The sequence below is a fragment of the Pseudophryne corroboree genome, chromosome 12 (assembly GCF_028390025.1).
Source record: "Pseudophryne corroboree isolate aPseCor3 chromosome 12, aPseCor3.hap2, whole genome shotgun sequence".
Lineage (NCBI taxonomy): Eukaryota > Metazoa > Chordata > Amphibia > Anura > Myobatrachidae > Pseudophryne > Pseudophryne corroboree.
The window spans coordinates 36992763-37020088 of NC_086455.1; the positions used below are offsets into that span (position 1 = coordinate 36992763).

At 45.1% G+C, this 27326-nt stretch overlaps 1 protein-coding gene across 11 annotated transcripts in view; it reads left to right on the top strand.

The window, feature by feature from the left end:
* MTA1 (metastasis associated 1) overlaps window positions 1-27326 on the top strand; it is a 298988-nt gene that overhangs the window by 120898 nt on the left and 150764 nt on the right. For all 11 annotated transcript variants that reach the window (XR_010190411.1, XM_063947327.1, XM_063947328.1 and 8 more), the window contains 5 exons: window positions 1-27; window positions 2067-2255; window positions 11388-11462; window positions 13798-13856; window positions 21394-21509. The exon at window positions 1-27 is cut by the window's left edge and continues 73 nt beyond it. Coding sequence is in view for 10 of the 11 variants with exons in the window: in XM_063947327.1 (XP_063803397.1) it covers window positions 1-27; window positions 2067-2255; window positions 11388-11462; window positions 13798-13856; window positions 21394-21509 (466 nt within the window). In the remaining variant the exon portion in view is untranslated. The remainder of the gene's footprint in view (window positions 28-2066; window positions 2256-11387; window positions 11463-13797; window positions 13857-21393; window positions 21510-27326) is intronic.

The window sequence follows — 27326 nt, forward strand, 5'->3', positions numbered from 1 at the left end:
GCTGCCGCCTCTAGAGACATTACATTGGTAAGAAGGATTAAAAAAAACAAAACTATACAGTTTAGGTATCCGGACTCCAGGTCGACAACAAAAAGGTCGACACACCTTAGGTCGATGCCAATTGATCGACACACCTTAGGTCGACATGGAAAAAGGTCGACATGAGTTTTTCACAATTTTTTTTCTTTTTTGGAACCTTTTCATACTTAACGATCCACGTGGACTACGATTGGAACGGTAATCTGTGCCGAGCGAAGCGGAGCGAAGGCGCCATGCCCGAAGCATGGCGAGCGAAGCGAGCCATGCGAGGAGACGCGGTGCACTAATTGGGGTTCCCGGTCACTCTACGAAGAAAACTACACCAAAAAAACAAACTCATGTCGACCTTGTTCCTGTCGACCTTTTGTCCATGTCGACCTAAGGTGTGTTGACCAATTGGCGTCGACCTAAGGTGTGTCGACCTTTTTGTTGTCGACCTGGAGTCCCAGACCCACAGTTTATTACTGCTGGTGGTGTTGATAATATTACTACTACAAACCAGTGCTTTGTATATGCGGTGACTATTAACTAGTAACAAAAGCGCAAATACTGCAATGGAAACCATTAACAGACCTGTCACATGAGTTTTGAGTAGTGTTCCTATGTGTATGCGCACACATTGGCCTGACACAAGCTTACATCTGGAGAAGCAGATTTGTGTTACGGTGTGGAGCTGGCCTGCTGTTGGCTGATTGGGGTGTTTCGTGCTGACTATTTATATTACACTCCATATTTTGTTTTTTCCTCTGTGAAGAACTATACAGATGAATGCGTGTGTCTATACCTTCTTTCATTCTGCTTTATAAAATGGCCACACGCTTACACCACCTCAGATGGCCACTGCGTTCTGTATGTGCCTTTTTGTTTTGTGTGCAATAGTCCCATGTTGTAGAGGTCACGCATTTGATCTTCAGGTTCTTATCTACTTAGGTTTATGCACAGATAGAATAAAGTTCTCCAGTAGACAATAGTATAGATAACTGGATGCTACAACAATTCAGCCCACCAGAAGTTTGATGATGATAAAATTAAAAGTGGACTAAATAAGGCACATATAACAAATATACCTAAAAATCATAATTTTTTTTTTCATGCAGAGAGATATATATTCTCATCCCATCCCATATCCAAAATGCTTGGGGCCAGAAGTATTTTGGATATCTGTTTATTCCGTATTTTGGATTAATTGCATACCATAATGAGATATCATGGTGATGGGACCTAAGTCTTAGCAATGAATGTATTTATGTTTCATATACACCTTATACACACAGCCTGAAGGTCAATTAAGCCAATATTTTTAATAACTTTGTGTGTTAAACAAAGTTTGTGTACATTGAGCCATCAGAGAACAAAGGATTCACTATCTCAGTCTCACTCAAAAAAGTCCGTATTTCTGAATATTTGGATATGGGATACTCAACCTGTGTGTATGTATATGTTATAGATGGATAGATAGATATTCACCTCTATAATTTACACTAGATCACTGCTAATGTGTAGTGGATTAACCTTTACATTTTGTGAGCCCAGATTCCGTTCATACCATTAGATCGCTCACATAGCAGGTTTAATAAGGAGTAGTGGACATTAAATCCAATTTATATATTTTACAGTCTGTTTTACTTTCCGTGCTTCATTTAATTAGCAGCCATGTATAAGACTCCTCTCCTGCGTGTATTGTGTTGTATTGGGGCAGCTGTCATGATACAGACCGGCTCGTTATAATGAAATGATTAGGGAGTGTATTTATACATAAATCATCTCTCGGAGTCTACAGCATGCTGATGTCACTTAGGAGTGGCAGGATCAGATATGTGGTTCCGCGTGTTAAGTCTGTTGTGTCTCTAATTCACCTAACTCAAGTTTCTTTAATATTTCCCCAATATGTATGAAAGGCCTATACTGCACTGCCATAAATCTTCAGGCATGTGCTACAGACGTTCAGATAATGGCAGCCTTCTAATGTGTCGGGTAATGTTTCTTTGTTATAATATTAATATCTCCGTGTTTTTTATTTGTTCTAGTTCCATGCTATGGACACACTGCACAAAAATTGTTATGATATATCCAAAACCATTTCTGCACTAGTACCACAAGGAGGCCCCGTGCTGTGCAGGGATGAGATGGAAGAGTGGTCTGCTTCTGAAGCAAATCTATTTGAAGAAGCATTGGAGAAATATGGCAAAGACTTTACAGATATTCAGCAAGACTTTGTGAGTTAAAGAATATGATCACACCTGTCTCTGACTCATTGGAGCTTACAGTCTAAATTCCCTAACATAGCCCCACTTTGGTAAACCTACTGGCCTCACCAGGGAACCCCACCTGAAATATTGGGAGCCATTACAGTACATCCAACACTGAACTAGTTGGCTATAATAAACCTTATTTCTCAGCCCAGTGTAGTGATGTCTTTGTTACGGATTAACATGAACTGAAGAGATAACCATTGTAAATGAACAGTTTTGTGACCTTTTTGACAGTGTAAACTTTATATTTCTCTTCCCTTCATCTAAGGGACTAGACCGTGGGGTGTAGTAAGGGTTGAGGAGCTAGCACTTAACAGGTATCTCCTTTTTAAGGTACATAAGCTCCCCCCTTCCAAATTAAAATTAAGGTCAGCACTAGGTTGAATATATATATAGATATATAGAGATATAGAGATATAGATATATAGAGATATATATATATATAGAGATATAGATATAGATATATATATATATATAATATATATATAGAGGAAAACTGGTGCCCCAGGGGTTTACAAATACCCTTATACAAAGACTATTGCTTAACAGGATTTGCAATCAATATTTATACAGGTTTTTAAAACACATAACGGACTGTTCTTTTCATAAAAATTTATTAAAACAATTATACAAAAACATGAAGTATATCCATCATTATTACATGTACATTATGATGTAGTTTCTCCTACAGAAATCCATCAATGGGATATGGAGGAAAGAAGGCAACCTTTCTGTTGTATCCTTATTCTTCCTCATTAAATATTAGGAGATAACATCAACAAGAAATACAGTAACCCAACGCGTTTCGTCTAGGAACTAGATTTCATCAGGGGTGCGCCTTAGATGATAATGTCTATCCAAGAGAGTGATAGACCTAGATCATTGGCCGAATAGGTTCATACGTGGGCTTCCAAACATCAATGAGGCATGAAATAAGGGCATAAATTCAGCCTCGTGAATCTGGTAACTCAGATTACGAAGAGCTCAAAAGGGAAGCATTCGTATGAAAAAAGAGGAATTGGCAACTTCACGCACACATGTAGGACCTCAGAAGTCACAATACAGGTGAAAAATGCAGAAATCTATACAGAGTCCTTATGGTATCCTATGGATATGATACCTTCCAAATAGTGATCAGCAGTGAGCCAGTGATCATGTGTGCATGAAGTTGCTGATGCCGACGTTTCGGTCCTTATTAGGACCTTTGTCAAGGTTCAACCTTGACAAAGGTCCTAATAAGGACCGAAACGTCGGCATGACAATGTGTATGATGTCCCAATAAAACCCTGTTGGCTACAGTATCCGTCTGGTGAGTGCACTCTATACAGGAAATATATATATATATATATATATATATATATATATATATATATATATATATATATATATATATATATAGTGTGTGTGTGTGTATGTATATAATTTGTCTTATATTTTGCTTACCGCTTTTAATTTTTACCTGCAACTTTTTTATTTTTTATTTTATTTTTTGCTTCAAAACTTGACTACCCCTCTCCTTACCTATAGTAGTAGGAGAGGTCTTGCTCGGGAAGGAGGGCGTGTCTGCAGTCTTTGTGGTTGGCCGGCTGTGTTGGCTTCAGACGGGGGCTGAAGGGACCGGCTGGCCAGGTGTTTCTCCAGGTGCTCCCAGTCTCGCAGCAGTCCACCAGACATGCTGCTGAAAGATAGAGCTGGGCTGTGTGATCAGCTATTTGGTCATGTAGGAGAATGTCAGAATTCAGAGTTTTGTCCTGCAGACCTCCATTTGTGATCATTCTCGAAGTAGGGCAGTGCTATGTACACTACCTTCCTTTAAACCTACGGTTGTGTCTGAATTTCATCTTAATCAGGATATAGTAATACCCATTTTAGCTAGGTCACGCAAAACAGCAGATCAGGGTCGGTTGTCTCTGTTGGACGTGGTAAGAGATTGCTAAGAATTTATCGGGAAAGGACAGCCAGTAATAAGGAAGACGGACAGTTCCTTTATGATGCTGAGGAAAAAGGATGTCTGCATCCAAGCAGACAGTAGCAAGATGGATTAGGGCCGCTATTTAGCGGGCATATTTATACAGGTTGAGTATCCCTTATCCAAAATGCTTGGGACCAGAGGTATTTTGGATATTGGATTTTTCCGTATTTTGGAATAATTGCATACCATAATGAGATATCATGGTGATGGGACCTAAGTCTAAGCACAGAATGCATTTATGTTTCATATACACCTTATACACACAGCCTGAAGGTCATTCAATACGTTTAATAACTTTGTGTATTAAACAAAGTTTGTGTACATTGAGCCACAGAAAACAAAGATTTCACGATCTCACTCTCACTCAAAAAAGTCCGTATTTCGGAATATTTGGATATGGGATACTCAACCTGTATATGTATTTAGTAACAGTTTCTTATATAGCGCAGCATATTCCGTTGCGCTTTACAATTGGAAACAACCATGATAAAACAGCTAGGATCTCAGCTCAGTCAACGCTCTAGGTTGGACCTTTTGTGGCCTGACATGGAGCCTCCGAGAGTAGTTATGCAGAGCAGCTGCTTGGTGCCCACTGTATATATTCAGCTCTTGTTACACACATTAGAATGATTTTGGCCTTAGTGTTGAACTTATCCTTGGTGATTTTTTTAAATTTGAACTGGGAAAGGGGCTGCAGGGGAAGAGCGTATATACATTTTAAAAGTTACCCAAAGGGGTCTATTTACTAAGCATTGGAAGGAGATAAAATACCAGCCAATCAGCTCCTAGCTCTCATTTTTCAAGGCTGGTACTTTATCTCCGTGCACTTTATCTCCATCCAAGGATTAGTAACTAGACCTTACTTTGAAGACAGAAAATGGAGTATAACCAGCGCTCAGTCCTGTTTCAACATAAACGTCCAATAAATGTCCAGTAAAAAACCTTTTGAAACGTATCTTATAGAGGTCGATGGACAACTTGTGCAGAAAGTGTCAACTTCTGTTCTTCACTCCATACAATTCTTTTCGGTGTATTTTTAGACCATACTTTGTGCTAGCTTGTCAACAATCTCTATACCCCATAGGTCCCCCAGATGGACTCAGAGATTTAACAGTAAGCACGGGATGTAATGAAGTCCAAGTTTGACGGCAGTGCGGAATGCCAGACAAAGTCAGATTTTTTAATTTATTTTTTTAAAGGGGCGGTCATGTACATGGTTAAACCATGGCATGTGTATGATTGCCCCTTTAAAAACAATTCAGAGTTCAGCTGGCATCCCGCACGGCCGGCGAACTCGGACTTCAGTACATCCCGCCTCAAAGTATCAAAAAATCTTATTTCTGCTGCAAAATGTTATCCTTGAAATAAAGAGAACATTAACAAAACTTGTGACTGCATATTTGGACCCTGTGCACAGAGTGGGCCCTATTGGAAGCTGCAGTTGTCTCCTGCAATATTAATTTTCTAGGAAAAGGCGATGCAGTATTTTCTCTGTCCTCCATCTGGGGGACGCTGCGCCGTTACTTGTGGGTTAGAGGTGTGTGGTAGTGGAGTTTGGCACAGAACTATCAAAAGCTGACTCCTCCCCCCTCTAACCCCTCCCATCTCCTTCCTGCTCAGCCATGTTCAGTTTTAGTTTTGCGCCTGTGGAGTACAGACACAGTTTTTATTTATCTTTAGATTTTATTTTTATTTCTTTTGACAAGTACCTAGTCCCTGTTTACAGGTGACAGGTATAACAGTGGAAGGGGTTAGTATCCCATTCCAGACTGCTGCATGGAGGCCACTATACCTTGGTCACTGGGGCCTTCAGGGAAGAAAGCAGAATCAGGTACTGGACAGCCACAATCTGTCACTGACAGTATTGGGCTGTCCCTACTTCCTATTGCCTGGGGTTTTTATCCTTTTATATGTGCAGCATGCGCCCACCACTCTCCCCCCCCCCCCCCCCCCCCCCCCGGAGCGCGCGACCATCCACAGACAGCCGGATGGCTGAACTGAGATGGAATGTGGTGGGGGCGGACTGTGTTTAGGTCCGGGAGGGTGTTATTCACTCCCTGGGACCGAACTTCCGGTTTCGCCGGAGAGAGATAAGTTACGTCAGGCGGGCCGTCTTCCCGCCCAGCTCTGCCCGCGCGCGCGCTGCTGTTCACGGCGCCATCTTCTCTGCCTGCAGACGGGGGGACGCTGTGCTACGGAGGGGGATCACACTTACACAAAAACCGCAAGTATAAGAGGGGGGGGATCACACAAAACTTGGGGGGACAAGACATAGTACATCAGGGTACAGGATGACCAGTAAGCCAGAGAAACCTGCAAAGGGAAAAACAACCTCAGTGGTTTATTTTTCATGTTCACAATGTGGCACAAAGCTGGCTAAGGGGAGTGCTGACGCAGGGACCCTCTGTACATCATGCTCTGGTGCACCAGCGGCAGATCAGCAGGGCAGATCCACAGATCAGTCGATGCCCCCTTGGGTCAAGGCCATGGTGGATGCAATTTCAGATTTGCGTCAGTCAAGGTCGGAAACAGCTTTGGCCCAGACTCAGGCGGAACCGCTGTGGGCCCAGAATATGGGAAAGTGTCTCACTGATTTGACTCAGTCTGTAAATAAATTTGTAAATTCTGCCAGTAGTTCGGCGGCTTCTAAGCGAACGCAGCCGTTGCCCGCTATTACGTTTCCGGGAGAGGAGTTGGATACTCTGACATCTCCATTGGAAGAAGGGGAGGTAGATCCTGAATGGGACGAAAATTCGGCTTGGGAAGATGAGGAATTATCTACTAGTTCAGGTGTTAGGCTACTAATCGAAGCCATTCGTCAGACCCTTAATATTCAGGATGAGGCAGTAGCCGAGACTTCTTCCCCTTTCTTCAAACGACAGAAGAGACAGGTTACTGCCTTCCCTTCTTACTCGCACTTTGCGGATATTTTAAAAGAACCCTGGCTAAAACCGGATTCTCGTTTCCAGGCTCCTAAAAAGTTAAAATTTCTATATCCTTTTACGGAGGAGGATACAAAATTTTGGGAGACTGCCCCAAAGGTAGACGCTCCTATTTCGCATTTAGCAAAAGCTACGGTTATTCCGTCAGTACAGTCTGTGACTTTAAAAGACTCTACCGATAGGAAGATAGAAGCATTACTAAAATCTATGTTTTCCTTATCAGGTGTCTCTCTCCGTCCAGTTCTGGCAAGTGCCTGGGTGCTTAAAGCCGTAGATGAGTGGCTTGCACAGGTTGTATCTGGGATGCAGTCGGACGATCCGTCGGAGGCCATTCAATTAGCAGAACAGATTTCAGAGGCTCTTACTTACGTGGGTGAGGCCTTATTGGATTAGTTGGCGCTACAGTCCCGTGTTTCTGCCTTAACAGTATCCGCAAGACGGTCTCTTTGGCTTAGGGTTTGGAATGCTGATTCGGACTCAAAGCAGACCTTGACGGCAGTTCCTTTTGAAGGCGAGTTTCTCTTTGGATCAGAGTTAAAGAAGATTATTTCAGATACTACGGGAGGAAAGAGCCCTTTCCTTCCGTCTGCTCCTAACAAACCAAAACCTACAAGATTTCGGTCCTTTCGTACGCAGGGCAGAGGTAACTTCCAGTCCTTTCGGCCCTTCTCCAGATTTCCACGGAGGGGATCATTCAGAGGTAGAGGAGCTCAGGCTAATCGCAGACCGGCCAGTAAGCCTGCCAACAAGCCTGAGGCATGACGCTTCGGGCCCTCTGGAGGGATCAATACAGGTTGGGGCTCGTTTACTTCACTTCAGGGAAGTGTGGCTCCTATCGAAACCAGATCGGTGGGTAATGGGGGTCATTTCCAGAGGATATATGTTGGACTTCGAAGAGACAGTCCCAACCCGACTATTTGTCACACCTCTCCCAGACGACCCCTCCAGACGTCAAGCTCTCCTTCAGGCAACAGCAACATTATTACAAAATGGAGTAATCCTTCCGGTCCCAGCTCCTCAGAGAGGTCGGGGCTTTTACTCAGGTCTTTTTCTCGTGGACAAGCCGGACGGTTCGTTTCGACCCATTCTAAATCTAAAAGCTCTCAATCCGTACCTCTCATCCCAGAAATTCAGGATGGAATCCATTCGCTCCATTATCGCAGCCATGGAGCCAGGGGAATATTTGGCTTCAATAGACATAAAGGACGCATACCTACATGTTCCAATTTGGATAGGACATCAATCCCTTCTGAGATTTGCAGTAGGTCCGTGGCATTTTCAGTTTCGGGCCCTTCCCTTTGGTCTCTCTACGGCTCCCCGGGTTTTTACGAAGGTCCTGGGTCATGTCGTCGCAGTTCTCCATTGCAAAGGGGTCAACATCACCCCATACTTGGACGACCTGTTGATCAAGGCCCCGTCACCGGAGATTCTCACTCAGAACCTGTGTCTAACGACAGAGACTCTACAGTCGTTCGGGTGGATAATCAATTTTCCAAAGTCGTCTTTACTCCCGTCACAGAAAATGTTTTTTCTGGGTCTTCTATTCGACACCAACAGCCAGAGGGTGTTTCTTCCTACAGACAAGATTCAGGACTTACAAGCCAGAATCAGAACCCTGTTAAAATTGCCGGCAGTGTCAGTCCTCAGATGCATGCAGGTACTGGGCAAGATGGTGTCCTCATTCGAGGCAGTTCCATACGCCAGATTTCATGCCCGACCTCTTCAAGCTCAGATTCTCCACTGTTGGACTCGGACGGATTCACGTCTCGAACTGCAGTTGATACGCTTGTCGATAAGGACTCGTCAGTCGCTCTACTGGTGGCTTCACAGTCACAATTTGAGGAAGGGTGCGCCGTTCATGGTCTGGTCTTGGATGATGGTAACCACGGACGCAAGCCTCAGCGGTTGGGGAGCAGTGTTCCAGACTCATCATTTACAGGGGCGCTGGAGCACTCAAGAGTCAAAACTACAGATCAACATTCTGGAATTGAGAGCGATCCGGTATGCTCTCATTCGGATTCAGACCATGGTGCAAGGCCATCCAGTTCGGGTGCAATCCGACAATGCCACGGCAGTGGCTTACATCAACAAACCGGGAGGAACTCGCAGCTGGTCCGCAATGAGAGAGGTTGCTCAGATTCTCACGTGGGCGGAGCGTTGGATTCCCGTGATTTCAGCAATTCACATTCCGGGAGTCGAAAACTGGGAGGCAGATTTTTTGAGTCGTCACACGATTCATCCGGGAGAATGGGAACTTCACCAGGAAGTGTTTCTTTCTCTAGTGGATCGCTGGGGAATGCCAGACATAGACCTGATGGCGTCACGCCTCAACAAAAAACTTCCTCTTTACGGATCAAGAACTCAGGATCCTCAAGCATTTCTGATCGATGCACTAACAGCTCCGTGGCAATTTCAGCTGGGTTACGTGTTCCCGCCAATTCCATTGCTTCCACGTCTACTCCAACGCATTCGGCAAGAAGGCCTTGCAGTAATTCTGGTGGCTCCAGATTGGCCGCGCCGACAGTGGTACACTCTTCTAAGCAGCATGGTCGTCTGAGATCCCTTTCGCCTCCCTCTGCGACCAGATCTTCTTCTTCAAGGACCTTGTCGCCACCCAGATTTAAATCGGCTGGCTTTGACGGCTTGGTTCTTGAATCCAACATTTTGAAGGCAAAGGGTCTTTCTCGTGCGGTTGTTCAGACGATGATTCGGGCTAGAAAACCGGTGACTTCTGGCATTTACCATAGAGTATGGCGTATTTACATTGCTTGGTGCGAGAAAAGGGACTTGACTCCGCATTTGTTTAGACTTCCTCGCCTGCTCTCCTTTCTCCAGGAGGGTCTTGACAAGGGTTTAAAACTTTCTTCCCTGAAGGGTCAGGTTTCGGCCTTGTCGGTTCTTTTTCAAAAGAAATTAGCAATCATCCCAGAGGTTCAAACATTCCTGCAGGGAGTACTTCGAATTCAACCACCTTTTTGTTCCTCCGATTCCTCCCTGGGATTTAAACTTGGTACTTACGGCCCTTCAAAACTCTCCATTTGAACCTTTAGAATCTGTGGAACTACGTTATCTAACACAAAAAGTTGTTTTTCTTTTGGCTATTGCCTCAGCTAGACGAGTGTCTGAGTTGGCGGCTCTTTCTTGCGGACCGCCCTTGTTAGTGTTTCATGAAAATCGGGTGGTTCTGCGGACAAAGCCTTCATTTCTTACAAAGGTTGTTTCGGCATTCCATTTAAATCAGGACATCGTTCTTCCAGCTTTTAATCCGTCATCTTCTCAGGGGGAAGATTCCCATTTGGCTCTCTTGGATGTTGTTCGGGCCTTACGTATTTATTTGTCTCGCACGGAGTCTTTCCGTCGTACGGATTCCTTGTTGGTATTGATTGATGCTCCCAAACGAGGTTGGCCTGCCTCTAAGAACACTGTGGCCCGTTGGGTAACTTCGGCCATCAGACAGGCTTACGTGTCCTCAAACGTTTCGGTTCCTGACTCAATTAGGGCTCATTCGACTAGAGCAGTTGGAGCGTCTTGGGCTGTTCGCGGTGGTGCATCTGTTGAGCAACTATGCAGGGCGGCGACCTGGTCGTCAGTCCATACGTTCACAAAGTTTTACCGGTTTCATACGTTTGGTTTGGAGACTGCCTCTGTTGGGCGTCGTATTTTACAGACGGCTATGCCGTCAACGTCTCCCTCCTCTCATTAGCTTGCTTTGGGAAGTCCCACAAGTAACGGCGCAGCGTCCCCCAGATGGAGGACAGAGAAATTGGGATTTTTGTTTACTTACCGTAAAATCTCTTTTTCTCTGAGTCCATCTGGGGGACGCTGCGATCCCTCCCATAGTTTGTCTGGTTTAATTGGTTAATTTTTTATTCTGGTCTATCTCCTTTGGCTTGGCTAAACGTTAACTGAACATGGCTGAGCAGGAAGGAGATGGGAGGGGTTAGAGGGGGGAGGAGTCAGCTTTTGATAGTTCTGTGCCAAACTCCACTACCACACACCTCTAACCCACAAGTAACGGCGCAGCGTCCCCCAGATGGACTCGGAGAAAGAGATTTTACGGTAAGTAAACAAAAATCCCAATATTCCTCTTTCAGTTCCTCTTTCAAACACTGGGTTAATAGGTGGTAAAAAAAAATTTTTTTTTTCAATTCTAAGTGATTGATTTGGTTTCCTTTCCCCTAGTTACCGTGGAAATCATTAACCAGCATAATAGAGTATTATTATATGTGGAAGACAACAGACAGATATGTTCAACAGGTATGATTTTGTATGCTAGCGTGTATTTCTTTCCGTGTTCACATTTATCAGGTGCTGTTTTACGAGATTACGTGGCATAAAAATAAAGTTGGTCATGCCCAATTAAACTTACAGTACAATGCGAGGGATGTAACACTACAGAAGTAAAGTAGCACATTAACAATTTTAGCTTTTTATGGACGTAAACTCCTTTAAATCTCTGCTGATGATTAGTCGTTGGTTATTTAGCAATCTCTATCACGCTAAGCAGAATATTGTATTTAAGCAGTGATAGGTCAGTCCCTGTGGTTTAGCCTAGGGATGGGGCAAAGTCCTAGCTGGTGTATTACATAGTCAAATACTGTAAAATGCCATAAAACCTATTAAAAATACGCTGATTGTCCCCCTATGGCAGGGATCTCAGTTATCTGTTTATTTGGCGTGATCACTAAAGGGCTAGGGGCGGGATGTACTAAAGGGAAAAAGCAATAAAGCCCCCGTTTTATCGCATTTTCGTATGTACTAACCCCTGTCCGCCATGTTTTCGCCCCTGAGGATACCCTATAGAAGCCTATGGGGTTCTTATCGCCGGCCGCCTCCCCCCCCCCCTTACGGCATACCTTCTTCAAGGAAGCCCTGTCCCGGAAGCTAGACTCCGCCTCCCCCTGCCAACCCTGCAGGGGGGAGGAGGAGGCACCCAGGACAGCCTGGTTCCTGGCAGGTGAGCCGGTGTAGACCCCAGGGAAGTGACGGAGACCCCCCGCACACCACCTCACAGGTATCGCGATGGGGGGGGGGGCCTCCGTCACTGCATTGCGATGTTAATCGCATATGTTAGTACACATGCGATCAACATCGCTGTGAGTGACGGTGGTATATGTTGATACATCCTGCCCTAGATCTGCACGTATGGATGTGTTTGTTTCACTGGATGGGCAAAAGGCCACATTTATTTTATGGCCATCTTATGAATGTTCGTGTACTGTATCATGTGTAAGTTTACCCTATTTTGATAATGTGTATTAAGTGTAATATCAGTTGCCCTTTCCGTTTTGTCTGAAGGGTCAATGTGTTTATCAACTGATGAATCCGTTTCAGCTTGTAGCTTTTTCTTGTTTTGTGCCCTTATTTATCAATGAGTGATAAATTTCACTGTGAGTGATAAATTGCACCAGCCAATCAGCTCCTACCTGCCATTTTACAGACTGTCTGAAAAATAACAGTTAGGAGCTAATTGGCTGGTGCAATTAATCACTCACAGTGAAGTTTATCACTCATTGATAAATAAGGGCATTAGTTTGTTACTGCCACAGAATAACAATTACCTGTAGCTGTACCTGTGTACACTTCAAGAGTGATCCAGGATAATGTTCTAAAAATATTAGGGCTGACGCGGCGTTCTACTCCATTTAATGGACGGAATTGACATGATGTACGTACGCATCTATGGGTGGTTCAGAGTAGTGTTCAAGGGACATACTGTTTATGGGTGGTTATGGGGCTCTGGCACGTAAGCTGCATTGACTAATGGCGGGTAGTCGGAACTCCGTGCTGTGGAGATATCGTATGGTATCAAATGCATCTTTTCCATCAGGTTTAGGATTATAATGACTGCTATTAAACCAAGTGTATGGATGCGGCGTTACGGCCGCTTAGATGTGTACAGTACAACTCCGCATACAAGCAAATATCCGGATTTATGGCCTTATCCAGAGACTGAGGCAGTGGCGATGTTCCTGCAGTTGATCGTTGTATTTTCTCTTTCTCTCAACTCTGCATGCTTGAAACGTCCTGGAAACCCTTATTCCTGCACAAACCCAAGTGTGCGATGGCGGTCACATTTCCATACGACGTTGCTAGGGTTTGCGATCCACGTGCATTTCGGGGTGGATACTGGAGGGGTTAAGTTCAAAAAGGGTGTGTGTGTGTTTGGGAACACTGCTGCAGTCACAATCACAAATCCATGACTTCAAAGGCCAAGTTTACTTGGATTTGAAGAGAGTAACTAGAGTAGACCCCAGGTATGACCGATATCTGAATGCTTACAGTCTCCATCACAGTTGCACAGACCGTGGAGCCCCAAAGTGGGTGTCTCAGTGCTCATACATAGCAGAGGGTAGACTGAGGTCTGCATTTGCTTATTTACGCAACTGCTATTGAGAGAGCGGGAGCGAGCGCAGCTGTGTTACCAACCATCTCTTAATCAGGCGCTTTGTCCCCCCGCACACTAACCTGCATGCAACTCTGTGTATCACCCCACAGAGCCGAGAACTAGCTGTGACTATAATATATTTGAGACTCTTTGGTTTTATTATTGTATCATAAACAATCTAATCTTTCCTCATTTATTTTAAAGAAACGATTGAAAGCAGCCGAAGCAGAGAGCAAATTAAAACAAGTATATATTCCCAACTAGTAAGTATTTTGAAAGTATACGGCACTGTAATCTCAGATGTTCTCGCTTAGTCGTACCCAGTAGAAGTGCTAGACCTATTTGTTATCACTCGGTGTAATCGAAGATCAAAACCGTGTATAACACAAGGCTAGTCTGCTTTTACCAGTGTTATTGAGAACTACATTGGCAGGGACCTGTTATTGCTTCAAGAATGTTCCCAAAATTAATCATTCTATAAGGACCTTTTCATAACATGATTTCATTAAATGTAACTATCTGTCATCAGCAACGATATATAAGAAACTGTTAATAAATAAATTAATGAGTAACCTATATTTCTCTGACGTCCTAAGTGGATGCTGGGACTCCGTAAGGACCATGGGGATTAGCGGCTCCGCAGGAGACTGGGCACAACTAAAGAAAGCTTTAGGACTACCTGGTGTGCACTGGCTCCTCCCACTAAGACCCTCCTCCAGACCTCGGTTAGATTCTTGTGCCCGGCTGAGCTGGATGCACACTAGGGGCTCTCCTGAGCTCCTAGAAAGAAAGTATATTTTAGGTTTTTTATTTTACAGTGAGACCTGCTGGCAACAGACTCACTGCAGCGAGGGACTAAGGGGAGAAGAAGCGAACCTACCTAACTGGTGGTAGCTTGGGCTTCTTAGGCTACTGGACACCATTAGCTCCAGAGGGATCGACCGCATGGAACCGGCCATTGATGTTCGGTCCCGGAGCCGTGCCGCCGGCCCCCTTACAGAGCCAGAAGCAAGAAGAGTCCGGAAAATCGTCGGCAGAAGACATCAGTCTTCACCAAGGTAGCGCACAGCACTGCAGCTGTGCGCCATTGCTCCTCATACACACTTCACACTCCGTTCACTGAGGGTGCAGGGCGCTGGGGGGGGGCGCCCTGAGCAGCAATAAAACACCTTGGCTGGCAAATATATCACAATATATAGCCCCAGAGGCTATAAATGTGATAAATACCCGTGCCAGAATCCATAAAAAAGCGGGAGAAAAGTCAGCGAAAAAGGGGCGGAGCTATCTCCCTCAGCACACTGGCGCCATTTTCTCTTCACAGTGCAGCTGGAAGACAGCTCCCCAGGCTCTCCCCTGTAGTTTTCAGGTTCAAAGGGTTAAAAAGAGAGGGGGGGCACTAAATTTAGGCGCAATATTGTTTATACAAGCAGCTATTGGGGGAAAAATCACTCAGTTATAGTGTTAATCCCTGCGTTATATAGCGCTCTGGTGTGTGCTGGCATACTCTCTCTGTCTCCCCAAAGGACTTTGGGGTCCTGTCCTTAGTCAGAGCATTCCCTGTCTGTGTGCTGTGTGTCGGTACGGCTGTGTCGACATGTGGGATGAGGAAGGTTACGTGGAGGTGGAGCAGAGGCCGATAAATGGGATGTCGCCCCCTGTGGGGCCGACACCAGAGTGGATGGATAGGTGGAAGGTATTAACCGACAATGTCAACTCCTTACATAAGAGGCTGGATGACGTAACAGCTGTGGGACAGCCGGCTTCTCAGCCCGCGCCTGCCCAGGCGTCTCAAAGGCCACCAGGGGCTCAAAAAAGCGCCCGTTACCTCAGATGGCAGACACAGATGTCGACACGGAGTCTGACTCCAGTGTCGACGAGGTTGAGACATATACACAATCCACTAGGAACATCCGTTACATGATCTCGGCAATGAAAAATGTGTTACACATTTCTGACATGAACCCAAGTAACACATAAAAGGGGTTTTATTTCTGGGGAGAAAAAGCAGCCAGTGTTTTGTTCCCCCATCAGATTAATGAATGAAGTGTGTAAAGTAGCGTGGGTTCCCCCGATAAGAAACTGGTAATTTCTAAAAAGTTACTGATGGCGTACCATTTCCCGCCAGAGATATCCCTTAGGGTGGATAAGGCGCTCACACGTTTGTCAAAAAAGGTGGCACTGCCGTCTTAGGATACGGCCACCTTGAAGGAGCCTGCTGATAAAAAGCAGGAGGCTATCCTGAAGTCTGTATATACACACTCAGGTTATATACTGAGACCTGCAATTGCCTCAGCATAAATAGTGCTGCTGCAGCGTGGTCTGATACCCAGTCAGATAATATTAATATTCTAAGACAGGGATAATAGTTTGCTAACATAGAGCATATTAAAGACGTCGTCTTAGATATAAAGGATGCACAGAGGGATATTTGCCGGCTGGCATCCAGAATTAATGCAATGTCCATTCTGCCAGGAGGGTATTAGAAACCCGGCAGTGGACAGGTGATGCTGCCTATAAAAGGCACATGGAGATTCTGCCTTATAAGGGTGAGGAATTGTTTGGGGATGGTCTCTGGGACCTCGTATCCACAGCAACAGCTGGGAAGAAAATTTTTTACCTCAGGTTTCCTCACAGCCTAAGAAAGCACTGTATTTTCAGTTACAGTCCTTTCGGCTTCAGAAAAGCAAGCGGGTCAAAGGCGCTTCCTTTCTGCACAGAGACAAGGGAAGAAGGAAAAAGCTGCACCAGCAGCCAGTTCCCAGGATCAAAAATCTTCCCCCGCTTCCTCTGAGTCCACCGCATGACGTTGGGGCTCCACAGGTGGAGACAGGTGCGGTAGGGGCGCGTCTCGGGAACTTCAGGGACCAGTGGGCTTGCCCACAGGTGGATCCCTAGGTTCTGCAAATAGTATCACAGGGATACAGGCTGGAGTACGAGGCGACTCCCCCTCGCCGTTACCTCACATCAGCCTTGCCTGCTGCCCTCGGAGAAAGGTAGTACTGGCGGCAATTCACAAGCTGTACTTCCAGCAGGTGAAATCAAGGTACCCCTCCTTCAACAAGGCCGGGGTTACTATTCCAAAATGTTGTGGTACCGAAACCAGACGGTTCGGTGAGACCCATTCTAAAATTGAAAGCCTTGAACACTTATATACGAAGGTTCAAGTTCAAAATGGAATCGCTCAGGGCGATTATTGCAAGCCTGGAGAATTTCATGGTATCACTGGACATCAAGGATGCTTACCTGCATGTCCCTATTTACCCTCTTCACCAGGAGTACCTCAAAATTGTGGTACAGGATTGTCATTACCAATTCCAGACGTTGCCGTTGGTCTGTCCCCGGCACAGAGGTATTTACCAAGGTAATGGACGAAATAATTATCCCGTACTTGGACGATCTCCTTATAAAGGCGAGGTCCAGGGAGCAGTTGTTCGGCGGAGTAGCACTATCTCGGGAAGTGCTACAACAGCACGGCTGGATTCTGAATATTCCAAAGTCGCAGCTGGTTCCTACGACGCGTCTACTGTTCCTGGGTATGGTTCTGGACACAGAACAGGATAAAAAGGGTTTTCTCCCGGAGGAGAAGTCCAAGGAGTTGTCGTCTATAGACAGAGACCTCCTAATACGTATACAGGTGTCGGTGCATCAATGCACGCGAGCCCTGGGAAGGATGGTAGCTTCTTAAGAAGAAATTCCATTCGCCAGGTCCCATGCAAGGTTCAGTGGGATCTGTTGGACAAGTGGTCCGGGTCGCATCTTCAGATGCATCGGCGGATAACCCTGTCTACAAGGGCCAGGGTGTCGCTGTTGTGGTGGCTGCAGAGTGCTCATCTTCTAGGGGGCCGCAGATTCGGCATACAGGACTGGGTCCTGGTGACCACGGATGCCAGCCTTCAAGGCTGGGGGGCAGTCACACAGGGAAGAAACTTCCAAGGCTATGGAAAAGTCAGGAGACTTCCCTACACATAAATATTCTGGAACCAAGGGCCATTTACAATGCCCTAAGTCAGGCTAGACCCCTGCTTCAACACCGGCCGGTGCTGATCCAGTCAGACAACATCACGGCGGTCGCTCATGTAAACCGACAGGGCGGCACAAGAAGCAGGATGGCGATGGCAGAAGCCACAAGGATTCTCCGATGGGCGGAAAATCATGTTTTAGCACTGTCAGCAGTGTTCATTCCCGGAGTGGACAACTGAGAAGCAGACTTTCTCAGAAGACACGACCTCCACCCGGGAGAGTGGGGACTTCATCCAGAAGTTTTCCAAATGATTGTACACCGTTGGGAAAGACCACAGGTGGACATGATGGCGTCCCGCCTCAACAAGAAGCTACAAAGATATTGCGCCAGGTCAAGGGACCCTCAGGCGATAGCTGTGGACGCTCTGGTAACACCGTGGGTGTACCAGTCGGTGTATGTGTTCCCTTCTCTGCCTCTCTTACCCAGGGTAATGAGAATAATAAGAAGGAGAGGAGTAAGAACTATACTCATTGTTCCGGGTTGGCCAAGAAAAGCTTGGTAACCAGAACTCCAAGAAATGATCTCAGAGGACCCATGGCCTCTGCCGCTCAGACAGGACCTGCTGCAGCAGGGGCCCTGTCTGTTCCAAGACGTACCGCGCCTGCGTTTGACGGCATGGCGGTTGAACGCCGGATCCTGAAGGAAAAGGGCATTCCGGAGGAAGTTATCCCTACGCTATTTAAAGCTAGGAAAGAAGTGAACGCAAACCATTATCACCGCATATGGTGGAAATATGTTGCGTGCTGTGAGGCCAGGAAGGCCCCAAAGGAGAAATTTCAGCTAGGTCGATTTCTGCACTTCCTACAGTCAGAGGTGACTATGGGCCTAAAATTGGGTTCCATGAAGGTCCAGATTTCGGCTCTATCGATTTTCTTCCAAAATAGAACTGGCTTCACTGCCTGAAGTTCGCACTTTTGTTAAGGGAGTGCTGCATAGTCAGCCCCCGTTTGTGCCTCAAGTGGCACCGTGGGATCTCAACGTGGTGTTGGATTTCCTGAAGTCGCATTGGGTTGAGCCACTTAAATCCGTGGAGCTACAATACCTCACGTGGAAAGTGGTCATGCTGTGGGCCGTGGCGTCGGCCAGGCGTGTATCAGAATTGGCGGCTTTGTCATACAAAAGCCTTATCTGTATTTTATATGGATAAGGCGGAATTGAGGACTCGTTCCCAATTCCTTCCTAAGGTGGTATCAGTTTTTCATGTGAACCAACCTATTGTGGTGCCTGCGGCTACTTGGGACTTGGAGGATTCCAAGTTACTGGACGTAGTCAGGGCCCTGAAAAGTATATGTTTCCAGGACGGCTGGAGTCAGGAAAACTGACTCGCTATTTATCCTGTATGCACCCAACAAGCTGGGTGCTCCTGCTTCTAAGCAGACTATTGCTCGCTGGATCAACTTGCACATGCTGCGGCTGGACTGCCGCACCCTAAATCTGTAAAAGCCCATTCCACGAGGAAAGTGGGCTCTTCTTGGGCGGCTGCCCGAGGGGTCTCGGCTTTACAACTTTGCCGAGCTGTTACTTGGTCGGGTTCAAACATTTTTGCAACAGTCTAAAAGTTTGATACCCTGGCTGAGGAGGACCTAGAGTTTGCTCATTCGGTGCTGCAGAGTCATCCGCACTCTCCCGCCCGTTTGGGAGCTTTGGTATAATCCCCATGGTCCTTACGGAGTCCCAGCATCCACTTAGGACGTCAGAGAAAATAAGATTTTACTCACCGGTAAATCTATTTCTCGTAGTCCGTAGTGGATGCTGGGCGCCCATCCCAAGTGCGGATTGTCTGCAATACTTGTATATAGTTATTGCCTAACTAAAGGGTTATTGTTGAGCCATCTGTTGAGAGGCTCAGTTATATTTCATACTGTTAACTGGGTATAGTATCACGAGTTATACGGTGTGATTGGTGTGGCTGGTATAAGTCTTACCCGGGATTCAAAATCCTTCCTATTTGTGTCAGCTCTTCCGGGCACAGTATCCTAACTGAGGTCTGGAGGAGGGTCTTAGTGGGAGGAGCCAGTGCACACCAGGTAGTCCTAAAGCTTTCTTTAGTTGTGCCCAGTCTCCTGCGGAGCCGCTAATCCCCATGGTCCTTACGGAGTCCCAGCATCCACTACGGACTACGAGAAATAGATTTACCGGTGAGTAAAATCTTATTTTAATGTTCCAAGAATCATTGTCCATCTCTCTCTCGGTCTACACTGGGCAGTATGGCGGAGCAGTAGGGTATAGTCTTTAATGCTGCTTCTAAATAGTAATGCAAGTAAATGTCTAAAGGGCCTTACAGACTGGGCGACCCGACGCCGAGCTGCCCGACCGCCGATATACGGCAGATGGGCGACCCGGCGGCGCTGGGAAGGTGACGGGGGGAGTGAAGTTTCATACAGTAATCTGTAGCTTTCATGCAGAGGGCCACAACATAGTTAGCAATACATACATTTATTTATTTTTAATGAAAAATAGTATATCCTTTACTAGTAAATTAATTTTAAACGTTCTAAATCTGTGCACCTTTTATTTCATAAAAGTGTAGCTAGAACTATGTGAGCCCCATAGCAGTGTTTTGAAGGGGCTCCTTCAAAACATTGCTCTGTGCAGGAGTACCTCCATTTTATATTATGTCACATTATAGTGGCCTCCAGTTCATTTTATACCACATTACAATGAGTAGGTCCAGGGGCATACCTAGATATATTGTATGGCCCAAGGCAGAAGTTTGTAGGGGTCCCTATGTATCACTCAATGGTGTAAAATATATATAACACATGTAACTGTGACAGGGCAGGTGGCCCCTCTCAGCTCTGGGCCCCATAGCAGCTGCACTCACTGCACCTATGGTAGCTACACCATTGTATATAACACCTGTAACTGTGACAGGGAAGGTGGCCCCTCTCAGCTCTGGGCCCCATAGCAGCTGCACCCCCTGCACCTAAGGTAGCTATACACTTGTATATAACACATGTTACTGTGACAGAGAAGGTGGCCTCTCTCCGCTCTGGGCCCCATAGCAGCTGTACTCCCTGCACCTATGGTAGCTACACCCTGTATATAACACATGTAACAGTGACGGGAGGTGGCCCCTCTCAGCTCTGGGCCCCATAGCAGCTGCACCCCCTGCACCTATGGTAGCTACACCCTTGTATATAACACATGTTACTGTGACAGGGAAGGTGGCCCCTCTCAGCTCTGGGCCCCATAGCAGCTGCACTCCCTGCTCCTATGGTAGCTACACCCTTGTATATAACACATGTTACTGTGACAGGGAAGGTGGCCCCCTCTCAGCTCTGGGCCCCATAGCAGCTGCACTTCCTGCACCTATGGTAGCTACACCCTGTATATAACACATGTAACTGTGACAGGGAAGGTGGCTCCTCTCATCTCTGGGCCCCATAGAAGCTGCACTTCCTGCACCTATGGTAGCTACGCCTCATGCTACGTACACTAGATATTTTAAATGGAAAACAAATCTGTAGCTACTAGCTGCGAGATTGCATGATATTGTGTCAGACACTTTTTTTTTTTTTTTTTTTTTAATAGAAACTTCTGTAGCATTATTGATATACCTCATTTTTGTTTTCCCCAACATTCATTTATTATTGATATTTAAGGTAATTGTGCTTAGAACTTGTCCATCAAGCTTTTTTTTGTAGAGATGATGGATGTTCTGATAACAAAGGAGGAATATTTGCAAATTAATTTAGCTGACTGTAGCGCTTCTTCCATGTAGCAGCGGCAGAAAAAGATTCTTTAATTCACTATTCTCTTTATATTTTATCTTCTAGTAACAAACCAAACCCAAATCAGATAAGTGCAAATAGCATCAAGCCTGCCGTGGTCAATGGGACAGTGGTTCAAAGCCAGAACACCAGTGCAGGTCGTGCCTGTGAAAGCTGCTACAGTAAGTCTTTTCTATGTCCATTCCACAGATTAATCGCTATGTAACATCTCGTATGACTTACGGAGATAGATAAATAAAAGAACAGATCTGTAATATTGCCCTGGGATGAGTTACAAAGTTTGTGCCTTTGCTGTACTGTATGTTGTTTAATTGGAGCATTTAAAACAAACCTGTTTTAGTGATTTGTCGGAGGTAGTGAGTAAGTTTATTGCTTCTATATCCCATTATTGAAGTAAGGCTAAGCAGCAGCCTTTCCCGTCTGTGGAACAGAGCTGCCCTGGCCCTTGGTTGCTCAAACCTCCAGACTGTTTGATTATATACAGGTTTTTTTTCACCGCCAGATTGAGGCAGAACATCAGGGGGTGTCCTCACGGGGTTCTGGATGATAGGTCGATCACATATGGTCGTCATACTTTAGGTTGACATGTAAAAGGTTGACTGGTTGAAATGATTGACATGACAGTGGTCAACACAATGTTGTTGTTGTTGTTGTTGTTGTTGTTTTTTTTTTTTTTTTTTTTAATTATTGTTTTGTGTTTTCCATCTTTTTACCGTTCGTGTGGACGAAGACTAGGGTATGGGTCATTAGGTCGACCACTATTGGTCGACATGGTCAATAGGTCGACATGAGGTTTTTGTACTGTTTTTGGTGTAGTTTTCTTCGTAAAGTGAAGGGGAACCCCAATTATTGCACTGTGTCCCCTCGCATGGCTGGCATTGCACGTCCTGCTTCGGGCAAGGTGCCTTGCTCCACTACGCTCGGCACAGGTTACCGTTCCCAGTTGTAGTCCACGTGGATCTTAAAGTATGAAAAAGTAAAATTTTTTTTTTTTTTTTTAAACTCATGTCGACCTATTGCATGTCGACAATAGTGGTCGACCTAAGTGCTGTCGACCTAATGCCCGTATCACGACTGAGAATAGTAACCTATGCCGAGTGCACTGGTAGCGACACACTTTGGCCGAAGCATGGCGAGCCAAGGGATTCCACTAATTTGCCATACATGTTGTTAAACATTCAAAATAACACCAAAAAATAAAATTGTCGACTTTTTTTGTGTCAACCATTCACATGTTGACCTTTTGTGGTGTCTACCTTTTTCATGTCAATCTATTGACCCTGTCGCCTTACTAACAGTCTACCTACTGCATGTCGACCATATGGGGTCTACATATTGACTGTCAGACTATTTCTGGTTGTCCCATTAATCCACACCCGTCCACAAAAAAGCAATTCCTAACAGAAGCCAAACGCCATCAAAAATCCCACAGTTCTGGTCCAACCTGTTGCTACATGGCCAGATGCGAGCCTTTCTTGAATGTAACTCTTCCTATGAGAAATTCTAGAATAGGCTGAGCTTTCCTTCACAATGGCGGGCGACAAACCATCTCCTTACACAAGTCTGGTACCAAGATGTTATACACATAGAGTAAGCCATAGTTTGCAGAAGAATGGTCCTCGCCTATATAAGTACAAGTTGATTTGTGCTCCGTGTCACACATCAGGTGAAGCTGAATGGTTTGGATTCACAGTTCGTGGCCGCTCTGGCATTCCCTTTTCTGACCTAGCCGCCACCTTGAGCCTGCAGCCTGAGAAGCTGATGAAGACCAAGTTTTGTCATGTATTCCACTATGCTTTTTAAGTTTCATTCTAAGCTCTATTCCAGTGCACAGTCTGAATGCTGATGTTCTCCTTTTACTATCCATAAAGGAGTTTGTTAACATGTTTAGTTTCTTAAATAGTCCACTCATTCGGGGTATTATGAAATGGTCCTATTATCTTCTTTGGAACTTTGTAATTATTGCTTTGCTTATTATGTGTAGTAATTGTACCATTCAAGTCCCCTACTGTATATTTTGTGGCCTCTTCACATTTGCTTACCATGTTTAAATTCCTCCTGCTGTCTCAATCTTTTTTTTTTTTTTTTTTTTTTTTTTTTTCCCATGAAACCCAAACTAGCCAATCGACAAATATATATCAGTTACTTTCGCGTTTGATGCCAGCCAAGCTGAGAGGTCGCCTTGATGTTTGAAAATTGTATGTTACCGATGCACTCCATATATTTACAAAATATTGTCAGAATTAAAAAAAAAAAAAAAAAAGTGTGATTCTATCCCTAAACACCAAAGGGTTAAGCCACCGTCACCTTTTATGAAGAACAGACTGGGAAATGGTTGTCATAGAATGTTTGGGAAGAAGCGCCATCATATCAAGAGGAACGATAATACCTGGGATTCCAGAGGTTTCATAAGCTAGTCAGGTGGTAACATGCAGCTGGTTTTAAGTGTTGGTTGATATGAAGAATTAGGACTCCCGTAAAATTATCTTGCCATGCAGTAAAAAGACACTTTAATAAGTTGAGAGGGAAGTAAGGTGGTTGTAGAAGCAAATGAGATCTCTGGAATCGTTTGTGATAGCAAGCAAAACTGATTTTGCTTGCTCCTCTATATACTTCATATAGAGAGGAGCCTAGTGAATGTTTTCTCAGCCCATATAGAAATGAATGGGGAAAGAAGATTTGTCTAGTACTTTTGTTTAATGAAAATTTTTCTATTGAGGCCATTACTAAATACCGTAGCAGAGACTTTGCTGATATAGGACGAATGGAGGCGTTCCGTGTTGCAGGTAAACCGTAATACGGGTTGATTATCTCAGTGGGGAGGAAAACTGGATTTTTTTTATTGATGTCAAATTGGTTTTTCCACGTTCATTAGGGGACACTTGTTTAAAATTGGATTATGAAAGTAGCAACCTTTTGGCAGATATAACCGCCAAACCTACCTGTGGCATTAATTCTACAGTATCCATTAAATATTGTTTGTGAAGTTCTTCCCAACACTGTTGCAGAGCAAAACACAAATGTGTGCTTGTAGGTTGCTTTTACCCTTCTGTCCAGTTTATCCCAAGCCAGCTGTTAGGGAACTTCAGCACTATTTGTGTGAGACCCCTAGAGCTGTTGAGAGGGTCTTCCGCCAATAAAAGCCAGTCCTGTTCTCTTAGAGTTGTATGCGCTCACCGGTGCTTGAGATGCCGTCTTTACTTACACCACTAGCATTAGGGGCTCACACAATAGGCTGGAAACCACAAGGTAATTAACTTGGAGTGTAGCAGCTTGCAGGGCAAGTTAATTGCCGACAGGCTAGACACGGCAGTGGTAACTGCAGACAGATTTGGCAAGGTATGCTGACTGAAGACTGCGGACTAGAAGTGCACAGGATTAATAGGATAATGGTTACTGGAGTAATGAAGTGGTAGTTGCAGGTGAACATGGCCAGGCAATAGTTAACTTGCTGGAAACAATCAGCAGCAGGGTGTGTACTGGAATATGAGGCAGTGCTGACAGCATGGACCTAGCTGCAGAGAGACTTGCTGAATGAACTGTGTGACTAGACTGCACTCTGCAATAATAGACAGGATGCCAACAAAGTGACTAAGCTGTAGTTTGAGTAAAGGTTTAGGTTTACTGCAAATACTGTAGTTAGCCTCAGACTTGCGACTTCAGGTACGACTAGTGAATGGACGTTGTTGTTGTTGGCAACCACAGACACACAGGCCTGATGTACACAGAACCAGAGCTGACGGGATATATTCAGAGACTTTGTAGGAGCCTGGATATGGATCAGGACCAGACCCGAGAGTAACTGGAAGTCCATGGCAAGACAAGGAGCAGGAATGGACACAGGATAGCAGGTACAGGGCAGAATCCAACAGGGCATGGTTGCAGGACTGGTAGGGACAGCATACTGTGGACTGAGACAGGATACAAGGATATGGGAACACAATGGCAGGGCACTAGGACACAGGAACAGACTGGGAGTCTGGGAACTGTACAGGGTACAGCGACCACGTGACGAACTCACTAGAGTCGGGAACTAGGGAATATCACTAGCAGGCAGTAACTGACCAGAATCCCTAATGAAAGGGAGACAGACGAATCACAGGAGATATCAGGCTGAGGTCGGGTAACAAGGTATTATAATGAGGTGAGCTGCTGCATGTAGCAGCCAGCATCCAAGTTGCTAGGAGACTTTCGAAATACAGACAGGAAAGTGTTGCAGCGTCGACTCATAACACCAGCTCGTTGCTCTGTAAGTTTGGGGACTGTTCTGGCCGTTTCGTGATTTTAAGCCTACAGTACGATTCTTTCTCCATAGTAGTTCTGACATAACCTGGAGGTATGTTTTAGGTAATTATCTGGCTCTGTTATGAACACTTAGCCAACACATAGTGTAGACCAAGGTATTGCATGATGATGCAAAATGCTGAATCTATAACTGAAAATGTTATGGCGCTAAGATTGCCAGTTATTCCATGCAAGTAGCCAACTTTGCTTCCAGCGAAAGAGCTCCTGGCCATCACGCTCCCTACTCTGTGGTTGACCGCTGGTATCACAGGGTTTATTTACTACAAGCCACTGTTTTCCTGCATGTGTTGGCCAAATTTAAATGTGTCATGCTGTTAATTGCAAAAATATGGTAAATTGTGGGCTTAAAAACTCTGGGAAGCCCCACACCTTGTTTTCAGTGCATACAAAAACCCATTTTACATTTTGAATAATCGATCCTGAAGACCACCTTTCAGCCTTGGTGCTTCATGGCGTAGGCCAGAGGTTATCAAACTGGGTCCTCAAGACACCCTAAGAGTCCAGGTTTTAGGTATATCCATGGTTCAGCACAGATGGTTAAATCAAAATGGCTGAAGTGCTAATTAAGTCATCTGTGGCTAAGCATGGATAAACTTAAAATCTGGACCATTGGGGTGACTTGAGAACCGCGTTTGAGAACCTCTGGCCTGGGCAATTCTCTTGTACTCAAGTTCTTACACATACATGTTACTTGAAAAACTTTTTTTTTTAATAACTCTCATATCTTACATTTTTTTAGTCTTTCCTACACTAAAGTTTTGTTTTTGTTTTTTGTTTTTTTATACCCTATAGCAGTATACCACTTTTGTAACATTTCAGGTTATTCACTAGATTTGCTTGATTTCAATAAAAACTGAAAATAAATTTGGGGATGTTGGAAAAGTAATGACTGTTAAGGTGAGATGTTTCAAGCCTTCGAGAGAGCTTAAGTGGAGAAGTCGCCCAAACCAACCAATCGGCTCCTAACTATAATTTCATAGACTCTGCTAGATGAACAACAGCTGGTTGGTCCCCTTCCTCTCTCTCCAAGACTTGATACATCCCCCCCCTTAGTATGATCTCCCACCAATGTCTGTTATGCCACAAAAGGTAGTGAGTGCAATGACTCCATAGTGATATAGATATATTAATATAGGGTGTGTATTGCGTGAATGGGGGAGGGGGGTCGAGCGCAACAAGCCCCTTGCGCCATGGGTTCTATTCCCACTCTATGGTTGTCGTGGACCCACAAGCTGGAATAGTCCTGACAGTTGGGATAGTTAGGGGACGGGATGTAGGGGGAGGTAAATATCCCATTGATATATACAGTAAATGTGTGGTAACTGGTGTGGATCATCAAATCGACAGTATCTAGGTCGACAGTGATGGAAGGTCAACAGGGTTTCTAGGTCGCCATGTGGTAGGTCGACAGGAGTTTTTTTGGGGGGGGGTTTGTGTTGTTTTCTTTGTACAGTGACCAGGAACCCCAATTAGTGCACCGTGTTCGCTCGCCATGCTTCGGGCAAGGTTACCGTCCCAATCGTAGTCCACGTGCATCGTTAAGTATGAAAAAGTTCAAAAAAAGATATATATTTTTTTAAACTCATGTCGACCTTTTGATCTGTCGACCTAGCACATGTTGACCTAGAAACGCTGTCGACCTTCCATCACTGTCGACCTAGTGACTGTCGACC